This window comes from Gobius niger, assembly GCF_951799975.1.
Source record: "Gobius niger genome assembly, chromosome: 15".
NCBI classification, from domain to species: Eukaryota; Metazoa; Chordata; class Actinopteri; order Gobiiformes; family Gobiidae; genus Gobius; species Gobius niger.
The window spans coordinates 14,688,934-14,705,431 of record NC_136866.1 but is presented as its reverse complement, the minus strand read 5'-3'; the positions used below and the strand labels follow the sequence as shown (position 1 = coordinate 14,705,431).

The window sequence follows — 16,498 nt, the reverse complement described above, 5'->3', positions numbered from 1 at the left end:
TGCTTTAAATGTCTAGGCAAAGACTATGATCTACAGTACAGCCTATTACGTCAACTGCATAAGCCTTACTGTTACCCCCTTTGGATGACAGACAATGACAATGACAATGACAGAAATACGTTATACCCTGCTGTGGAGCTGGTCAATCTCAATGACCAGCGATCCCAGGTTGGAGTCGGCCAGTTGCAGTAACCTTTCTGGGGCTTTCTGGGGTGACAGCAGGTGCTAGAGAAAGAAGTGGGAAGAATATACATAGGAATTAGAAGTGTGTGCCATGTTTGGGCCCTAGGCTAAGCTTTGGAGCCGCCAGAGGGGAGAGGAAATGCAGCAGGGGAAAATATGGCTGGGAACAAACAGTGCTTTGCCATATGGACCTTATCAATGGATAAAATGTAGATTTACCTTGAGCTCTTCAGTCATGTTCTCAAAGCGGTAGAGCATTTTGTAAGGCGGCGGCAGGGGGGAGCTCAGGGTGACCTCGGTGATGATTTTATACAGCCGGTCCATGTCACTGATCAGCAGGCCCGAGCACTCGTCATCACAGGCTGTGCAGAAAACAGACGTTACGACTCTGAGCAGATGATTCACACGACACATGCAGAGGAATCCAACTCTCATGCACTGGCCGGTATCGTGGAACTGTGTTTGTGTGTTTGGGAAAGGCTGTTCTCTTCCTGAGCCCGCAGCTGATTTATAACCCAAATTAAAGTGTCTGACGGGGGAAATCAAAGATGAATTAAATAATATAAAGCTCTTTCTGCTCTTATCCATCTATGACAGAGCAAAGTGCGACGACAACTTTTCACAAATGAGGTTTTAAATGCAAACAGGTTTTTTTCCCCCTAAGTTTCCCGCCATATGATTAATGATCAAATCCTGTATTAAATATTTTTGAAATAATGACCAAGTTTAGGCTTTGTACATATATAGAATTAAATTGCACTATGTTGCTTCAAAGTGGGGTTATTACACTTTTTGCCGGTAACACATCTTGATCCTGACTGTTGTTCAGAGAATGCTATACAAACGAAATTTCACAAAGTAGCCCACGTTAAAACATTTATAAATTATGCCAAACAAGATGGTGCTCGGAGACCTGGTGTGCTTGGGTAAGACTTCTAGATGGACTAGACAGTAAACCCTTGAATATTTGCAACTTTGTGATGGGGCAAAATAATGCAGAGCGCCATAAAAATGTTTGTAAACACAACACACTTCATATCCACAGCACAGGCAGATCACACAGTGCAAAATGCAACTTCTAAGCTTATTAAAAAACACAAAATGGTCACACAACCGTGTAACATTGCTGGTTATCAACACAAACAACATCCATATGAACATCTCTCATCCATAACTTCTGCTGCTTCCCACATGGTCACTGTCAACTTTTGGAGAAAGTGGACAACAGGAGCCCATCCCTTTTGTCTCTCCCTCATGCTCGTCCACTTACCTCTGGACATGTTAATAGTGCTGAAATTGACTGTACCATTATGGTCGAGTTGAAAAGAAGTCATAAATTAATGTTCGTGAAATAATTGCCTACATGGCCTCTACTTTGGATGCCTGTTTCCAGTGGCAACCAGGAGAAGACTCATTGTTAGAATAAGTTAAATGACTAACTACTGCGTTGGATGGCCTCAGGCGAGGGTCACTGTAAGAACTGTACAAATATGAACTTGAATATGAGAATGGAAGGAATAAATATCACAGAAACATGTACAACATAGTAACATAGTAGCAACCTGTATAATAAAATCAATGTGTGCATTTCTTTTCAATCCATTGGATGAAACGTTAGGCAGTATGGCACATTCATGTACTGAAATGACTGAAATGCAGTGTTAGTCTTACAGATGATCCCAGCTGGTCCACACACATGCCTGTCCATGCACTGGTCACACGCCCGCCCTGAGGCCCCGTCCCTGCAGCGGCACTGGCCCGTTACAGGGTCACACGGTCCGGGCAGCGACCCCCACTCCGAGCACTTACACTCCTCACAGCGTCCGCCGGGCTGGCGTGGGTCGCCGTGGTAACCGGTGGCACACCTGCACAGTGGGCGGGGCAAAGGGAAGTTAAACAAAGATGGTGAAGAAAACATGCTTTGCGAGCTCTTTGAAGTAGCCCATGGTCATACACTACAAGGCTGAGTGGAAGACTGAGAGGTACAGACGAGTTGAAGATGAAGCTGCAATGTTTGCTGCATCCTTGATCATCGCAGAACTTTTGGATAATGGGAAACATGGAGGATATTTACTTAACCTTTTTTAACCACAAAAGTCACTCAGATTCAGAATCTCTTTTTTAAGGGGGTCTGTGTGAGGCCGGGGTTGCCAAAGCGCAATGTTATGAGGTCGGGGTCCCAGCCAGTCATTAACACTGTATTTATTATGATTTTGAATTGAAAACAGCATCATATTTGAGAACTAGTTCAATAAACCGACCTCTAGTCCCGGGTAGTTTGTGTTGTCATTTTGAAGGTACCCAATATTGCCATTGCCAAGTTCTAGCTTCTCGGCCTGAGCTCTTACCACTGCAGCACTGTACCACCCAAATATCTTTCTTCTCACAACACCTAACTTTTTCATAAATACAATTCCATACATTTTCACCATATCTGGTTCAAGAATAGAGCAAAATCACCATCTGCTTTTAGCTTGAAGCAGGAATAAAAGACGACAACACCACCACAAACATTATAAAAATAGATTTGTTAATTGTAGAAAGATGATTAACTATCTCTCCTCTGTCTCTCAGTCTGACTTATCTCCAAAGTATCCAGCCAAAGCAGCACTGCATTATAGATATTAAACAAAGATTAAAATGTACAAAGGCAAATCTGGAGCACCTGACCTCTCACAGTGTTTGCCCTCATATCCCTCAGGACAGGCCGTGCATCTGTAGTCGCCGTAACCCTCGGTGACGCAGGTGGGACTGAAGCTGGACAGATAACACCACAACTAATTACACAACACACATAATGGAATTTGACAACTTTATATTATTCTAATATACAGTGACGGCATTTGTAGGATATCCCACTACGAGTTAGTTCCTACTTGTTCTCTGGATTGAGGAGAGGACAGGCGCAGGGTTTACAGTCGTCAGGGAAACCTTGGACAATTCCATAGAAACCTGGGGCACAGCGCTCACAGTGCTCGCCCTCCGTGTTGTCCTGGCAGTCCTACAGCAACAAAACCACAGTTCAAATTCAGGGTAGTAATTATGATATTATTGAAACTACATAAAAAATATTTTAATTAAGGATGTAGGAAAGTAATTCATGTTTTCTTGCCGTGTTTGAACAGAAAGAGTTCATTTATGGCACATGAATGGTGGATGAAACAATAGCGATTTTAATATCAAGGGAACTGGTAAAGTAATTTTCAAACATTATGGTTTGAAATGTGCTCTTTTATTAAAGGATTGAAAGAGCAAGGTTATAATTTAGTCAAATATCTTTTTCCCAAAGACTTAGTCCGTTAAGGCTTTCACTATTTTTTGTAAACTACCTGTAAACCATGAACAGAATGGGCCCATTGTGCATCCAGTCTGTGCTGCAAATTTATTTTCATTGCATTTTAAACTTTCATCATGGGACCAGTTAGTTTACTGTTTTATATACAAGATACAAGTTGTTGTTTTTTCATTATTTAATTCAGCTTTTGATCACAAGGCTACCAAGAAAGTTTGCTCGTGAATAATAATCTTTTGCTGCAACGCTTGTTATAAACACTACTCAATTTACACGTAATAAAGAAGAAAAATCAATAGTATATTAACACTTAGTCAATACTTCGCCTTTCAATATGTTTACATACAATGACGGACGCTGCCCCTCACTCCCACAGCACAGCGTAGTACATGCATTTCTTTTGTCTATAATGTCCCCGGGGCCCTGTCCTATGTGTTGTCTGAATAAAAAATTTCAATCAGTGCTACGGGAAGGCGGCTCTTAACGAGGACAAGTCATTTCCATTAACTTCCTGTGTTCCTCGTTACCGATAATTACCAGAGAAACAAACTCGTTTAGCATTTTCAATTTAGCGCGCTCCGCTAGAAAATGCTAATGATGCCGTTATGCCCAGCGAGATGGGATTGGAGTGTGGAAGAAACTGCTAGAAGGCAGAAAAATCAAACGGAAAAGAAGATGAGAAAGACAGAGGACTGTTTAAGCAAAACTAACATGGTGTCTTGTCTTGATGTTGTTGGAAATATGAGACTAGTACAAACGCGCAATAGTTACTTGCCAATAGTTTAGCTTGAAGGAGAATTACTATAAATGTTTAGCATTGCTTCTGTATAGCATTAATCAGCTAACAAGTTGCTGTTAAAATTAGCAGTGCTTCTATTTTAACTCCATTTAACTCCCCTCTGCCAGCAGAGACAGTGCCGAGTTTATTCTCTGTGATTGAACAGCCATGTGCTCATACAGTGCCTTCCTATGTCATTCATATTTTTTACTAAGCCAGGTGCTAAATAAGCAAGTACTACTAGCATTTTGCACCTAAATTATCATAAGAAACAGTTTATTAGTGGCACAAATCTGACATACGAGTTTATGCTGTGGCCTTTTAGCGTTCGAAAGATAAAATCTAAACTGCATGCGCACACTCTCTATTTCACATCTGAAAGAGCCCATTGTAGTCCACCCATCCCCTTTACTTTGGTCCTTTCTTCTTCTACTGCTGAAGACAAGTTTATTACTTGCATTTTATTGCATCACAGAGGGAATACAAAACTGTTCTCCACATTTTTACAGCCAATAATCCATCACCAGCCTGTTCTGAGCAGTTCAGCGCTCAAAGTGTGGTCATTATGGGTGTCCATTTATTTGCTAGCATGCCATTGACTTCATCATTTAATAACCTGTCATTTCCAATACTGTCTGCAGAGGGCGCCTCGTCTTTTCTTAAAAATATTAAGTCAAATTTTAAAACATCAATTAAGAATATTTTTAAGCCTCAAATTATGATTGGTATACTTAAGCTTGAAGCTGGGGTCAATCAAGAAACACATAAATTAACTTTGGTCAAGACCCATAACCCACGAGCTGAAAAGTCGCTGGGCAACAGATTTCTAAAGTTTGAGTCTTCTTGGTCCTTGGTCCTTCCATTAAGCTACGCTGTCACGTCTAAAGGAGAGGAAATTGCACAGTGAAAAAAAAAAGCACTGCGGACCTGGGCTCGTTAATTACTGCAGAGCTAATTACAGTTTGGGGCCTTCCTGTCTGCTCTCCTCCACACGCTCCTGGACATATGGTTGGAGGGGGGTCTCCAGAGGCCGGACCCCCACACTCCCTCCTCCCAAACACTCTCACGCAGACTGGCAGAGACAGAGGGCTGTACCTGGCAGATGGAGGTGTCGGGGTCACACGTGGAGGAGTGCCCGCTGCATTGGCACTGCATACAGCTGCCCATGCCCGCGGCTGTGGGTGCTCTCGAGGCCGGGACGACCGCCACCGATCCACTACGCAGCCGGTAAAAGCCCGCCGCACACTCCTGCAAGCACAGAAAGAGGGCTAGACATAAGACACATTAGAGAAGGAAAAGGGATTTAGTCAATTAGCGTATAATCATTTTATTGATCTATTTGTTAATTTAGAGCACATGTTCATGAACACATATGAGAGAGAAATAACAAAAAACAAGGCACTCTTCTTGCGTCAATATTCTCTCTTTACCTTTTCTCTAAAAATCCTTTATTTCAAGGGACTAATTAATTAAAAAAGTCTTTAAAAACATTGCGTGCTGGGTGTTTCTTTATCCCCAACAAACGGGCTACTTTATTGAGTGCTCCCAGAAACACCCATTCTTCACTTCCTCAGAACATTTCGCTCTCTTAGCACCATAGACCACTTTCACCACAGAACAATATTTGACAAAAAACTTTTTTTACATAAACCATTGGACCCTTTGGGGTTTGCCAACTGCGACTATAATAATTACAAAACCCAAGCACACTTTTCTTAAAGTGCTGTTTTATTAAAGCAAGTACGGTTTTCTTGTAAAGTTTGTCTTACAGTATGCAAAAATAGTTGTAATCTAATCTAAAAAATGATTGCCAATTCTACCTCTTCTATTACTATATAACTGATAGCAGTGTCAAAATATCAACATTTCAAATTGATTTTGACACCAAACTCCACTTTTAAAATGAACATTTGGTACATTGATGTATCTTACAGAGTGAACCTGTCTCTAGAATTAATGCAATTTTCAAATCCAAATCATTGGAAATGTATTAAGATAAATTGTTTTTATCTTACTTCTGACAATAATGACTGAGAAATGCCACATTTGTTTTGAATGAAAGCAAAGTATGACTTTGTGAGGAACTCAGAGAGCTGATTTGAGTCTAAACTCAGAAAAACAAATATTTCTCTCATATATTAAAGAATGTGCGGTGTGTCCTGCGCTACAACAGATTCCCGTTCTCCCTACACTGCTCACCTATAATTAAGAGTTATTCCCCTCAGTAACTTTTGAACAGCACCTCGCTCCACCATGACGGCACATATGAAGGTAGCTCGGCCCGCCTCTCTCTCCTGTTCAGTAATAATTAATGGAGTCCATTTAAAAAGCCATCTGTTCCCTCTGCCTGCACTAAACGCCCGTTTAAAAATACTTTATTAACAACGATGCTGCTACAAATAGACCAGCCATCTGTCAGGCGAGCCCCGCGCGACCCGGACCAATCAAGTTGAGCTACTGTTTTGCCCTCTGATGAGCTCGTCTTAAAATGTTTCTACACAAATTCTTATTTTAAGTACGTTTGATGGGTGACAATGCTACAGACGTGAATGACGGCCTTCTGCGAGTAACCTTACACTGCAAGATTTGGGATCTCACAAACTCATGTGAAAGACTCACAGCCACTGTGTTTCGGACCAATCCCGTGGTGGCTTTGCCGTGAGTGGGCGGATTTTTACATCACCGGCAACAACAAACACTTAAACAGGAACCATTCCAGACAGATGACGGTGCTAAGGAAATACTGTGCATTGTAATACCAGTTTCAACTGTTTAGTGCACAGCAACAAAACCAGAGTAGAGGTTTCAAACTTGTGAACTGGACTGAGTCATGGATATATTTGCATCTCATCGGGCTTCTACACATACATTCACTTGACATCACATTAAAAATACACATCTATTCCTCACTCCTCCCCATTTACACTGTTACCCACGAGACCAGAGAGAATCCTTGGCTGGTGAGGTGTCTCCTACAGAGCATGTTCCTGAAAAGGCGGGAAACTCCACTCTCCCGGTGCGAGCCTCCACAGTTCTCCTAGACCTGTCAATCAAAGCCCAAAGCTCAACCTTAAAAATCTACCGAAACGGTTACTTTTACTTACAACTTGTTCGTATTTCACTGCTTTAAATTCACACAATTACATCCACTTGACGCTCTGCTGTTTCCATGTGGCAAAAACATGGGAGAACCGTTGCCACAGCATTGTACGGTAAGGCGTTTCTGGGAAATCCTCATTAAACTTGAAGATTGAGTCACTTCACTCTCCCGGTGGCTTAAAAGACGGACGCGCTGAAAGTCAATTGCTTCGACAAAATCAGAAGTCAGTGAAGGAGACGATGAGTGCGGCCTAATCCCCGCGAAGAAAGCAAAGAGTAGAAAAATATACAATAATGAAAAGACAAACCGAGGAGTGAGGAAGAGGCTTAAGAGTCACCATGAAATGTAAATTGGAAACGGCTGGAATATGGTTGAAATCCCAGCCTGTGACCTCGAAGTTTACAGTCATTTTGCACTGTGTAAAGCCACTGAAAGTAGTATTTTCAATGTCTTCTATCTATGATTCTGTTTGATTTGGCTTCATTTTTAAATATCTCTATCTGCCAGAGCATAAGCACCATCAATAACCTATGCCTTGCGCCTGCTGTTTTGCACATACCTCACAGGACAGTCCAGAGTACCCCTGGGGACAGTCACACTTCTCAATCTGATGAGCTTCCTCACTCTCTTTAGTGGGCCAACCTTCCTCTGCCACAGTGAGAGTGATCTCTGAAATACTGGGGGAAAAACAAGAAAAATATGATGTTTGTTACATTGTGAGGTTCAGATGGCATCACAACAGTGGTGCGCTGGGTAATCGAGAGAGTTGGGACGTCTCACTGCTGATAGATTCAAGTTTGGCCCTCAAGAAAAAAACTGTTTGGATGCGGCTGCTTTTGAGTGTTTCTATACAAAAGTACTGAATAATCTCTATAGTAATACAAGCTCCTGTTGCCTTCTGCTATTTGTTACATCACTCTCAACCAAATCCCCCCTCACTACAAACATTAAAGAGAGTTCGCCCAGACCGTGAGTAATGATAAAGTATTTCCCTAATTGAAAAAAGTCGATGTAAGAAAAAAGTAAGAAAACCTCAGTGGGAGTGGAGTTAGCCCTGACTTGTACGTCTGTCATAATGAGCGGACTAAATGCTGGCCACGCCGTAGTACAGCCTGTTTGGAGTTGGACAGTTACGGAGAAGGGCATCTTTACCGGCTGTGTCTCATCAAGTTTCCATGTGACGCCTTAATGAGGATGTAGTCCACATAGAACAAAATGTCCATGAAGTCTTCTCGAGTCATGGTCTTGCCATCTGCAAACTTCCACTCATGCTGCAAAGACACACACATACACACAATGGTTAGATTTCAGCAGTCGCTAACCTAATAGGCAATTCATGCATAATTGAGGCTTAAAAAAACATTATTTTAGGTACTTCAGCATCACAATTTTGAAATAATGTCCGCAAAGCCACATGTGCTGGTCATTTGGTTACATACCTCGGTCATATCAATCTGGTGGCGGGTGAGCTGTCCGATCTGCAGCCCTGGGGTGTGTCTCACCATGATCATGTTGTGGTTGGGGCCTCCTTTAATAATGACCTGGGGCTCGTAGGACGAAGGGCCTGTCTCGTCTCGGGCCTCGTAGTAAACAGCATATTTGAGCTGGCCACCGTATGCTGTGATCTGCAGCGAGCAAATCAGCATGTGTTCATGGTAGACGATAGAGGTAGGTTACTAAACTATGTAAAGTTGGATTGCCTAAACCGATTTTCTTCCATGTTAAATGACCAGGGGCTGAACCTTCGAATAGTAGCCCAAAGTAAAGCACCACTTTCTTCAAATCACAGTCTATTACATCCTATATGACCTTAAAAGGGGTGGCATGGGAGGCGTCCCATCGGACATTTCAAAAACAATATTTTACACAATTTTAGAGTGCACTATTGGTAGTGGTTGGGAAGAACTTGATAGCACTTTCTGTATTTACAGTTTATCTGAACAAAGCTCTCTCCAAAAACAGATGGCAGCACGGCTACAATCCGGTGTGGCTTGCCCTGTCTCAACCAAATAAACCAATAAACTAAAAAGATTGAGTAAAGTGTGTGCTAATAGCCCTGTGTGGTATATAGTATGACAAAGTGGTGTTATTGAACCATAAGCGTTACCATGGAGCCTCTGAACTGCTCTGGGAGTTTCCAGTAGTAGGGCTCAGACAGCACAGAGGTCACTTGGTCGGAGTGGGCCAGGATCTCCGGGTGCTGGAAGCTCACTCCGCTCCTCGTCTCCAGAGTGTTGGACCTGTCCACCAAGGGGAGCACCGTCTGCTCGGGCCGCAGCGTGAGCTGTAATACAACACAACGAGGAGAGGATTAATTAGACGGATTCACAGGGGATTCAGACACAGAGCGGCACAGAGCTGTAATTTAATCCGCCTCATCCACACAATACTGTAAGAGACGTGTAGGAGGAAGTTCCCTGGATTCAACAACAGATGGCTTGTTCAATTCATTAACACTTTGAAATGATACATGTAAACAAAACACAATTGCACTGCAATAAATATAAACCTCCCATATGCTCTGCTTTATGTGCTAATGACTTATTTTAGAAGTAACTGTTAATAACATGATTATTTGTCAATAAAAACAAACAACTTCATTTAAGATCTGTATTGAAACTAACATACAAAGGACACATAAAAGTTATTAAGTTGAGTGAACCATGTTATTCTTTCAAGTCGTACAGGAGATTTTACTGCAGAAAAGTGTTTTTGTCCTCTGCTCCTTCATATTGAAAAATGATTTGATATTACCGACGGAGAATATGTGCATCTTCCTCGCCTTCTCCCCCTCTTCATGTGCTGTGTATATTTCAATATCACTTGAATAATATCAGGGCTCATTATTGACTGCGGTTTGTGGTGAAAGCGGAGCAATTTCCAAATAGATTCCTGCTGGAGATTGCCTTCCCTGTCAGAGAGGTCCAGTGGAGATGATGGGGTGCATTGTGAGGAGAATTACAGGCCTTTATGGAGGAAAAGTCTTTTGTGGAAAAGATAGAGATGAAATCTACTTAGCCGCAAGGTAGAGAGGAGTGGTTTAGCCAAATGTATTAGCAGGTTTCAGGTTTAATTAGAAGGTACTCTTACATGTAGAAGTGTGTTCAGAAGTGTTGATCATTTTGTATGTCAAAGATCTTTACAGCTTGACGTGAATAAATGATAATGATAAAAAAAAAAAAAAAAATGCACTAAAATATAAAAAAATCCTTTAATCAGAGACACTGGATCCTCCTCACCACAGCTGAAGGATGTTGTTGACAGCACATAGTTTTCTTACCCACATGCGGATGAGCCCCGGAGCCTCTGTGCAGGTGCGGGTCAGGCCATAGCAGTAACACCTACTACATCCCAGAGGGTTCTGCACTGACAGACCAAAGGTGTCCACTTTGCACTGGTCACAGTGGTCTCCCTTTACGTTCACCTGTAACACCACAGTACAGTTAGTCACTGCTAAATACTGTTTAAGGAATGTGGCATGGACATATTTAAATAGTATGGCTTAATTACTGTATAAAATATATCACACAGATAGAAAACAGATAGAAATGAACAAAAGATAATAATTTAATCTACACCTGTATTATCTACATTTAACACAATGACTTGTAGAACTATTTACTCCATGTCTAGATTCACTTTCACAGTAACAATGGGAAAAATCGGTGAGTACCCGGTGTATGTGGGCAGGATACGGACCAAATGTTTACCGTCTGAGCGGCGTAAATAAGCTGTAAGCCGACTGGTCTGAAATCGGAGGAGAGCGGACAGCCCGAGTGAGCTAAGAAAAACTCTTTCAGCTCTGTCTCCAAAACATCTCCCAATTAACGTGATCTCCTGTCAAAGTCCTGCCGCTAAGAGGAGACTTTTTTCGAGTCAGTTTCTATGACAATCAACTAGAAGCATGGTTTAATTACACGCTGGGATGTTAAATTCTGTAATTATAAGTGACTTGTTTAGGTTTTGGTTGGAACAAAGCTGTCAGTAATAGCCCAGAAAGAAGCAGCCACGTATAAAAATAAGTGAGCTGCTGTGTGTTTGACGGACAATGACCTCCCACATGCTCCAAAATACACTTCTACTTTCACAGCAACGGTATGTGCATACACCAACTCTGCACAGTAGTAAGGACAAGGCAAACTGATGTATTGGACTTTTTATATTAGTGAGTAGTGGTGGTAGTAGCAGTACCTTGCAGCTGCACTTGCCGGTGCGATCAGCGCAGCCACACACGCCTCTCTCCAGATCACAGGTCTCGCAGTCTGAGCCCGCCACGTTGCAATGGCACTGGATGCACTGCAGAGACAATCAGCAAGAGCCAAGTCCGTTATCGCCGTCTGAACACACTCAACAAGCAGAACGTCAGGGAGCTTGACATCACTAAACCAAAACACAGACGACACTAAAGCCTCCGCAGATGTGCCAAACACTTATGTCTTATGTCAAACAGCGAACTGAAGGGCAGGTACTTTCAGAAAGGCCGTGGTCGATTGTTACACAATTTTAGCATTTTTAATTAGCCAAACTGTTCTCTGCTTTTCAAACACTTTAATTAGCACTCACAAGAAATCCACAATTAGCGGTCTGCAGTGACTCATGTTTCTAAACTAAGAACAAACCAAATCCCTTATAATCGTGCCTTCCTCTAACTGTACTGGTGTGAGAAAACTTCATCATAAAGGCCAATCCTGAAAGTTGAAGAGAATAAAACTTTCAACAGGAAATATTAGAAGTAGAAGCTTGTTGTGTGGACTTTTACACATTGTCCAACTTCACTGAGATATTGCTTTAACTTTTGGTTAACCTGGGGAAAGTCCCTGTATCCGATCTGGCACTCGTTGCACTTCTCTCCTCTGAAGTTTTCCCGACACTGGCAGCAGCCGGTGTTCACGTTACACTGCTGCGTCACCGAGCCAATCGCGTTACAGCCACACTCCTGGAGAAAGAAATAAAAACATGCATGAAATTAAGCTGCTGACTAGAAATGGTTAGAAGCCAACAAGAAGAACAAGAAACTCCATTTGGTAACACTTTAGATTACAGACCACAAGATCCATTTGTCGGTACAGGTAATAAGATAATTGTTGTGTTCAGAATGAAGCTAAATCTAACCTTTTAACCTCCACCTGAACCCAGCACATTTTCTCCAGTTTGGCTTTTCCCAAATCTAAAAACTTCTTGAACAAAATGACAAAACAATGACGAAAACGAGGATGAAAATAAACCCAAAAAAATGTGAAAAAGCAACAAAAGAGTGACGAAAACATGATTGAAAAGTGATAAAGAAGCATAAAAAGAGCCACAAAGAAGCGACAAAGAAGCAACAAAAAGGTGCCAGAAAAGCAACAATAACTCAATAAAAAAGTGTAAAAAAAAAAAAAGCAATGAAGCAACAAAAAAAATACAAAAACACGGGAAAAAATGTGACAAAAACATGGTGACAATGCAACAAAAAGGTCACGAAGCTTTAAAAGGAGGCGTTACTCTGGGTTTGGGTGAAGGAGAAATAGTAAAAAAATAGCTCCAAAAACATCCAACCTCCGCAGAGAATTTGCTGCGTTACTTTGACTAAACATCTGGTTTAAACGTCTTCTTCCAAATGTTATAATACAATAACCCACTGCAAAAATGTGTCCTTAATAATCATTAAGGAAAAGTGTTGTCATGTTTGCTTATGTCAGGAGTTTTTGTGACGTAGATGGGTATAATTTGGGATGTTCCACAGTGTTCCTTTAATTGTCATCATCATCCAAAACAGTCTAAACTGCCATCTGTTTGAAGCAAATTGTTTAAAAATTGCTATTTCATCCAAGGTAATTTTACATTCTTTTTGCTAAAGTCGCTCTGACTGTGTCGTTTTTCCAAAAAATGTTATGAAAACTCGCTCCTTCTTTCAAACGTCCTCAAGGCTAGATTTTATTCACATTGCGTTGAGATTACACGCACAAATTCTCTCTCCTTTTGTTGCATTGATTTGCTATTGTCTTGTTTTATTGACTGCCTCGGCGCACTTTCCTCCCGAGCCAGTTCTGCTTTCTCGTTGCAGTCCTTTGTACCGTTCAGTTTGTCTTTGTTTGGCCCGTGTTTGGATCAGTTGCGGCGTACTTTCCTCCTGGATCAATCCGCCGCTAAAGCCCGACTTTACAGCGCCTTTTATGTCCACACTCTAATTGCAAATAGTCTGCTCCTAATAGTTTACTGCTTTTGGAGCCTGGCAGGCAATTGGGAAGGAGAGAGAGTTGTAGCTGCGCGGAGATTCCAAACAACACTTTGAGGAGTTGCATTATCAGAAAGATTAAAGCAATAAAGAAGAGGGAAGTGGGGCGGGAATGTTGACAGCAGTGGATTAAGATGAGGATAACAGAGTTTGTTATGCATATTGAAAGAAAGGGAGAACCTTCAATCAAATCATCTGAATGTTTCAAAGTTTTGCCCCGCCTCATGTTCAGTACAGGTTAGGTTCTTTTATAGACCGGGAGTTGCCGCACTTTTCAGGCCACAAACCCCAAAATCACTCGGGACCCCCTTCTGTAAAGCTAATATAATAAATTTACCTCTTAACCAAGTCTCCAGCTTTACCCAAATCTGAAAGTTCACAGCCTATAGGCCAGAGTAACGCCTCATTTGAAAGCTAAGACCTACAAAACTCATCTACACCGATATTTTTCCTTGCGTTGTCACTTTTTTGAGCCGTTTTTGTCTTTTGTCACTTTTCTGTCACTTCTCTGTTATTCTTTGTCGCTCTTTTCATCCCTTTTTTTGTATATATATTATTTTTTGCTATTTTGACACTGCTACATTTGCTATTTTGACACACAGCGTTCAGATTTGTTCAAAGCGAAACAGGAGAAAATGCGTTTGGTTCAGGTGGGGGTTAAAGGAACAGGCCACCGTTTTTCCATACTGGGATATGTTCTTACCTGAGTTTAGACGAGTTGATGTGTAACTGTCTGGTCTTTGTGGTGCGCTCAGTCACTCAAAACGATCAAAGATGTTGTTAGCATTTGGCCTCTCCCAGTGTATTCCTATAGCTCCAAACGGGGGTGAAGTTGGAAGCTACCACGCTCTTCCACAGGCACAAAGACCAGACAGGTACACATCAACTCGTCTAAGCTCAGGTAAGAACATAATAGTATGGAAAAACGGTGGCCTGTTCCTGTAAGAGGTTAACATTTAAAATCTGGTTTAGTGAGTTAGTTTAGATACTGCACTTTGATATCTGGCCTAATTCAACATATATCAGAAATCATCCTGTGACCCCCAGACCCCCCAGATGAAAGTGATGGAACCTAAGATGAAATATCTGTTGTCCTCTCACCTTGCAGCCGGTGGTGATGTCATGGCCCCAGTGGTTGGGAGCGCAGCGGTCACACCTCTCTCCCATGGTGTTGGGGGGGCAGATACACTGTCCTGTGTTTGCATCACAGTTGTCCCCCACACGACTGCAATCACATGCTGTCGTGGACAAAGACAACACAGACACACAATTCATTCAATCACTGGGATACTAGTTTGACAAAGATCCATGCTATTTAAACCAAATGTATATTTTTCATGCCTCTGACAATGATTGAATTGAATATTGATCTTATTTAGAAGTGTCTGTATCAAAAAGTGACAATAGAAGAAAACTATTAACTGATTAACCCAACTGATTTGTAGCATTCACAAAATAATAAAACAACTTTCACACTGCACAAAACAGCTGGATTATTTTTCAACAGTGAGAAAGATCATGCACAGCATCTGTATTTGTACAAATTGCTGCCTTTACAACGGGATCTATCTAACGGGAGCAAATTCCCTTTTTAGAACAGTGTAAATTCTCAGTCATCCAGATGGTATCTCAATCAATCTTATAAATTTGAAACAAGAACATTGAAATAAAAACATTCTTGGGGTTAAGCACTCAGAAGATGTGAAGATGCACAAATAAATCATTCACTTTCCATCCGGAGAGCCTCCTCACGTCTGTGATGTGTTGCCGATGTGCCTTTTTCAGGGAGTTTATCTTCTGTTAATCCTATATAAAAACCTTCTCTTGTTTTTATTAGTATATTACTCCTTATCCAACACTTGCCCATAGCCCCTCTTTGCCTCTGATGGAGACAGGCCAGACACCTACTCCACAAATCAACTATGTTCTGTTTCTAAAACCCCTTTTTCCATCATGTGATTCCTGCAGGAGGTCTTTCCCCCCAGATTGGGAATCGGTGCTCGATTATACAGTATTAAGAGTTCAGAGGAAAAACACATATTTTCCATTCAGAGTGATCAATGCTCGGTTTCAAATCTAAAAGCATCACTGCCCTGACATTTCCCCAGTTCAGAGCTCCATTATTTCATATGTTTGTTGTTGTGAGACCTCATCGGATCTCATTTATATTCTGACCCACAGCTCACCCATTCACTCTCTCTGGGAACCACCTCTAGCATCATATTCCTCCTACAAGCAGCTAACCCAGTGTTAACACACAACAGCCTCAGATCAATCCATCCCATAATTCCCTCTGTGATCTCTGCTTTGCTCTGTATTACTCACAGTCTTATTACTTATTTCAGAGGTTCCTGGCTGTCAATATTAGCTGGCATCAATAATATATTGCCTGGGAACGTGTGGGAAAAGGCTATTCTTAGCGTTGTGTGCGTTAGTGCCGGAGCGATTGCAAAAACTCAATCATTATTTTAGCCTTTTAGGGGGAATAGTGGCTATTTTTTATAAAATGTGTTTAACTATTGCACTGACTATTGTTTCACCATAGATTTATGATGTTCAAAGCCCATTGTCTCAAAAATATACTTTCCTCATACTGTGGCGATACTTAGTCCACTAAAAATAGCGCCTAAGAAAAAATATTTTTCCAGTGCTGTACTTTATCTAGAAGGATTTTTCAATATTTAATACCAATACAAGCCTGATTTATTATTGATCCATTTCCCCAACAAGGCTAAATATTAATTTTCACAGATTTTCAAATTTTGACATGAAAACTGCACATGGAAGAGCACCACACGGCACCTTGGGCCCTCTTATTGTGAGGTGAGAGTTAACCTTTTTGCCTCTGAGCCTGAAGTACATGTAAGATCCAGTACTAGAGTTAAAATTGCAGTAGTATTTTCCATAGTGTATACTTAAGACTGACAT

At 41.4% G+C, this 16,498-nt stretch overlaps 1 protein-coding gene across 1 annotated transcript in view; it reads right to left on the bottom strand.

The window, feature by feature from the left end:
• Positions 1 to 16,498, bottom strand: part of lama2 (laminin, alpha 2) — a 183,564-nt gene that overhangs the window by 44,754 nt on the left and 122,312 nt on the right. Inside the window, exons 24-37 of the mRNA XM_079572620.1 lie at positions 14,672 to 14,808; positions 12,158 to 12,289; positions 11,545 to 11,649; positions 10,634 to 10,777; positions 9,461 to 9,637; positions 8,793 to 8,978; positions 8,506 to 8,624; positions 7,913 to 8,030; positions 5,349 to 5,501; positions 3,060 to 3,184; positions 2,854 to 2,940; positions 1,855 to 2,048; positions 403 to 545; positions 127 to 225 (exon numbers count right to left, since the gene is read on the bottom strand). Of these exons, the coding sequence (XP_079428746.1) occupies positions 127 to 225; positions 403 to 545; positions 1,855 to 2,048; positions 2,854 to 2,940; positions 3,060 to 3,184; positions 5,349 to 5,501; positions 7,913 to 8,030; positions 8,506 to 8,624; positions 8,793 to 8,978; positions 9,461 to 9,637; positions 10,634 to 10,777; positions 11,545 to 11,649; positions 12,158 to 12,289; positions 14,672 to 14,808 (1,919 nt within the window). The remainder of the gene's footprint in view (positions 1 to 126; positions 226 to 402; positions 546 to 1,854; positions 2,049 to 2,853; positions 2,941 to 3,059; positions 3,185 to 5,348; positions 5,502 to 7,912; positions 8,031 to 8,505; positions 8,625 to 8,792; positions 8,979 to 9,460; positions 9,638 to 10,633; positions 10,778 to 11,544; positions 11,650 to 12,157; positions 12,290 to 14,671; positions 14,809 to 16,498) is intronic.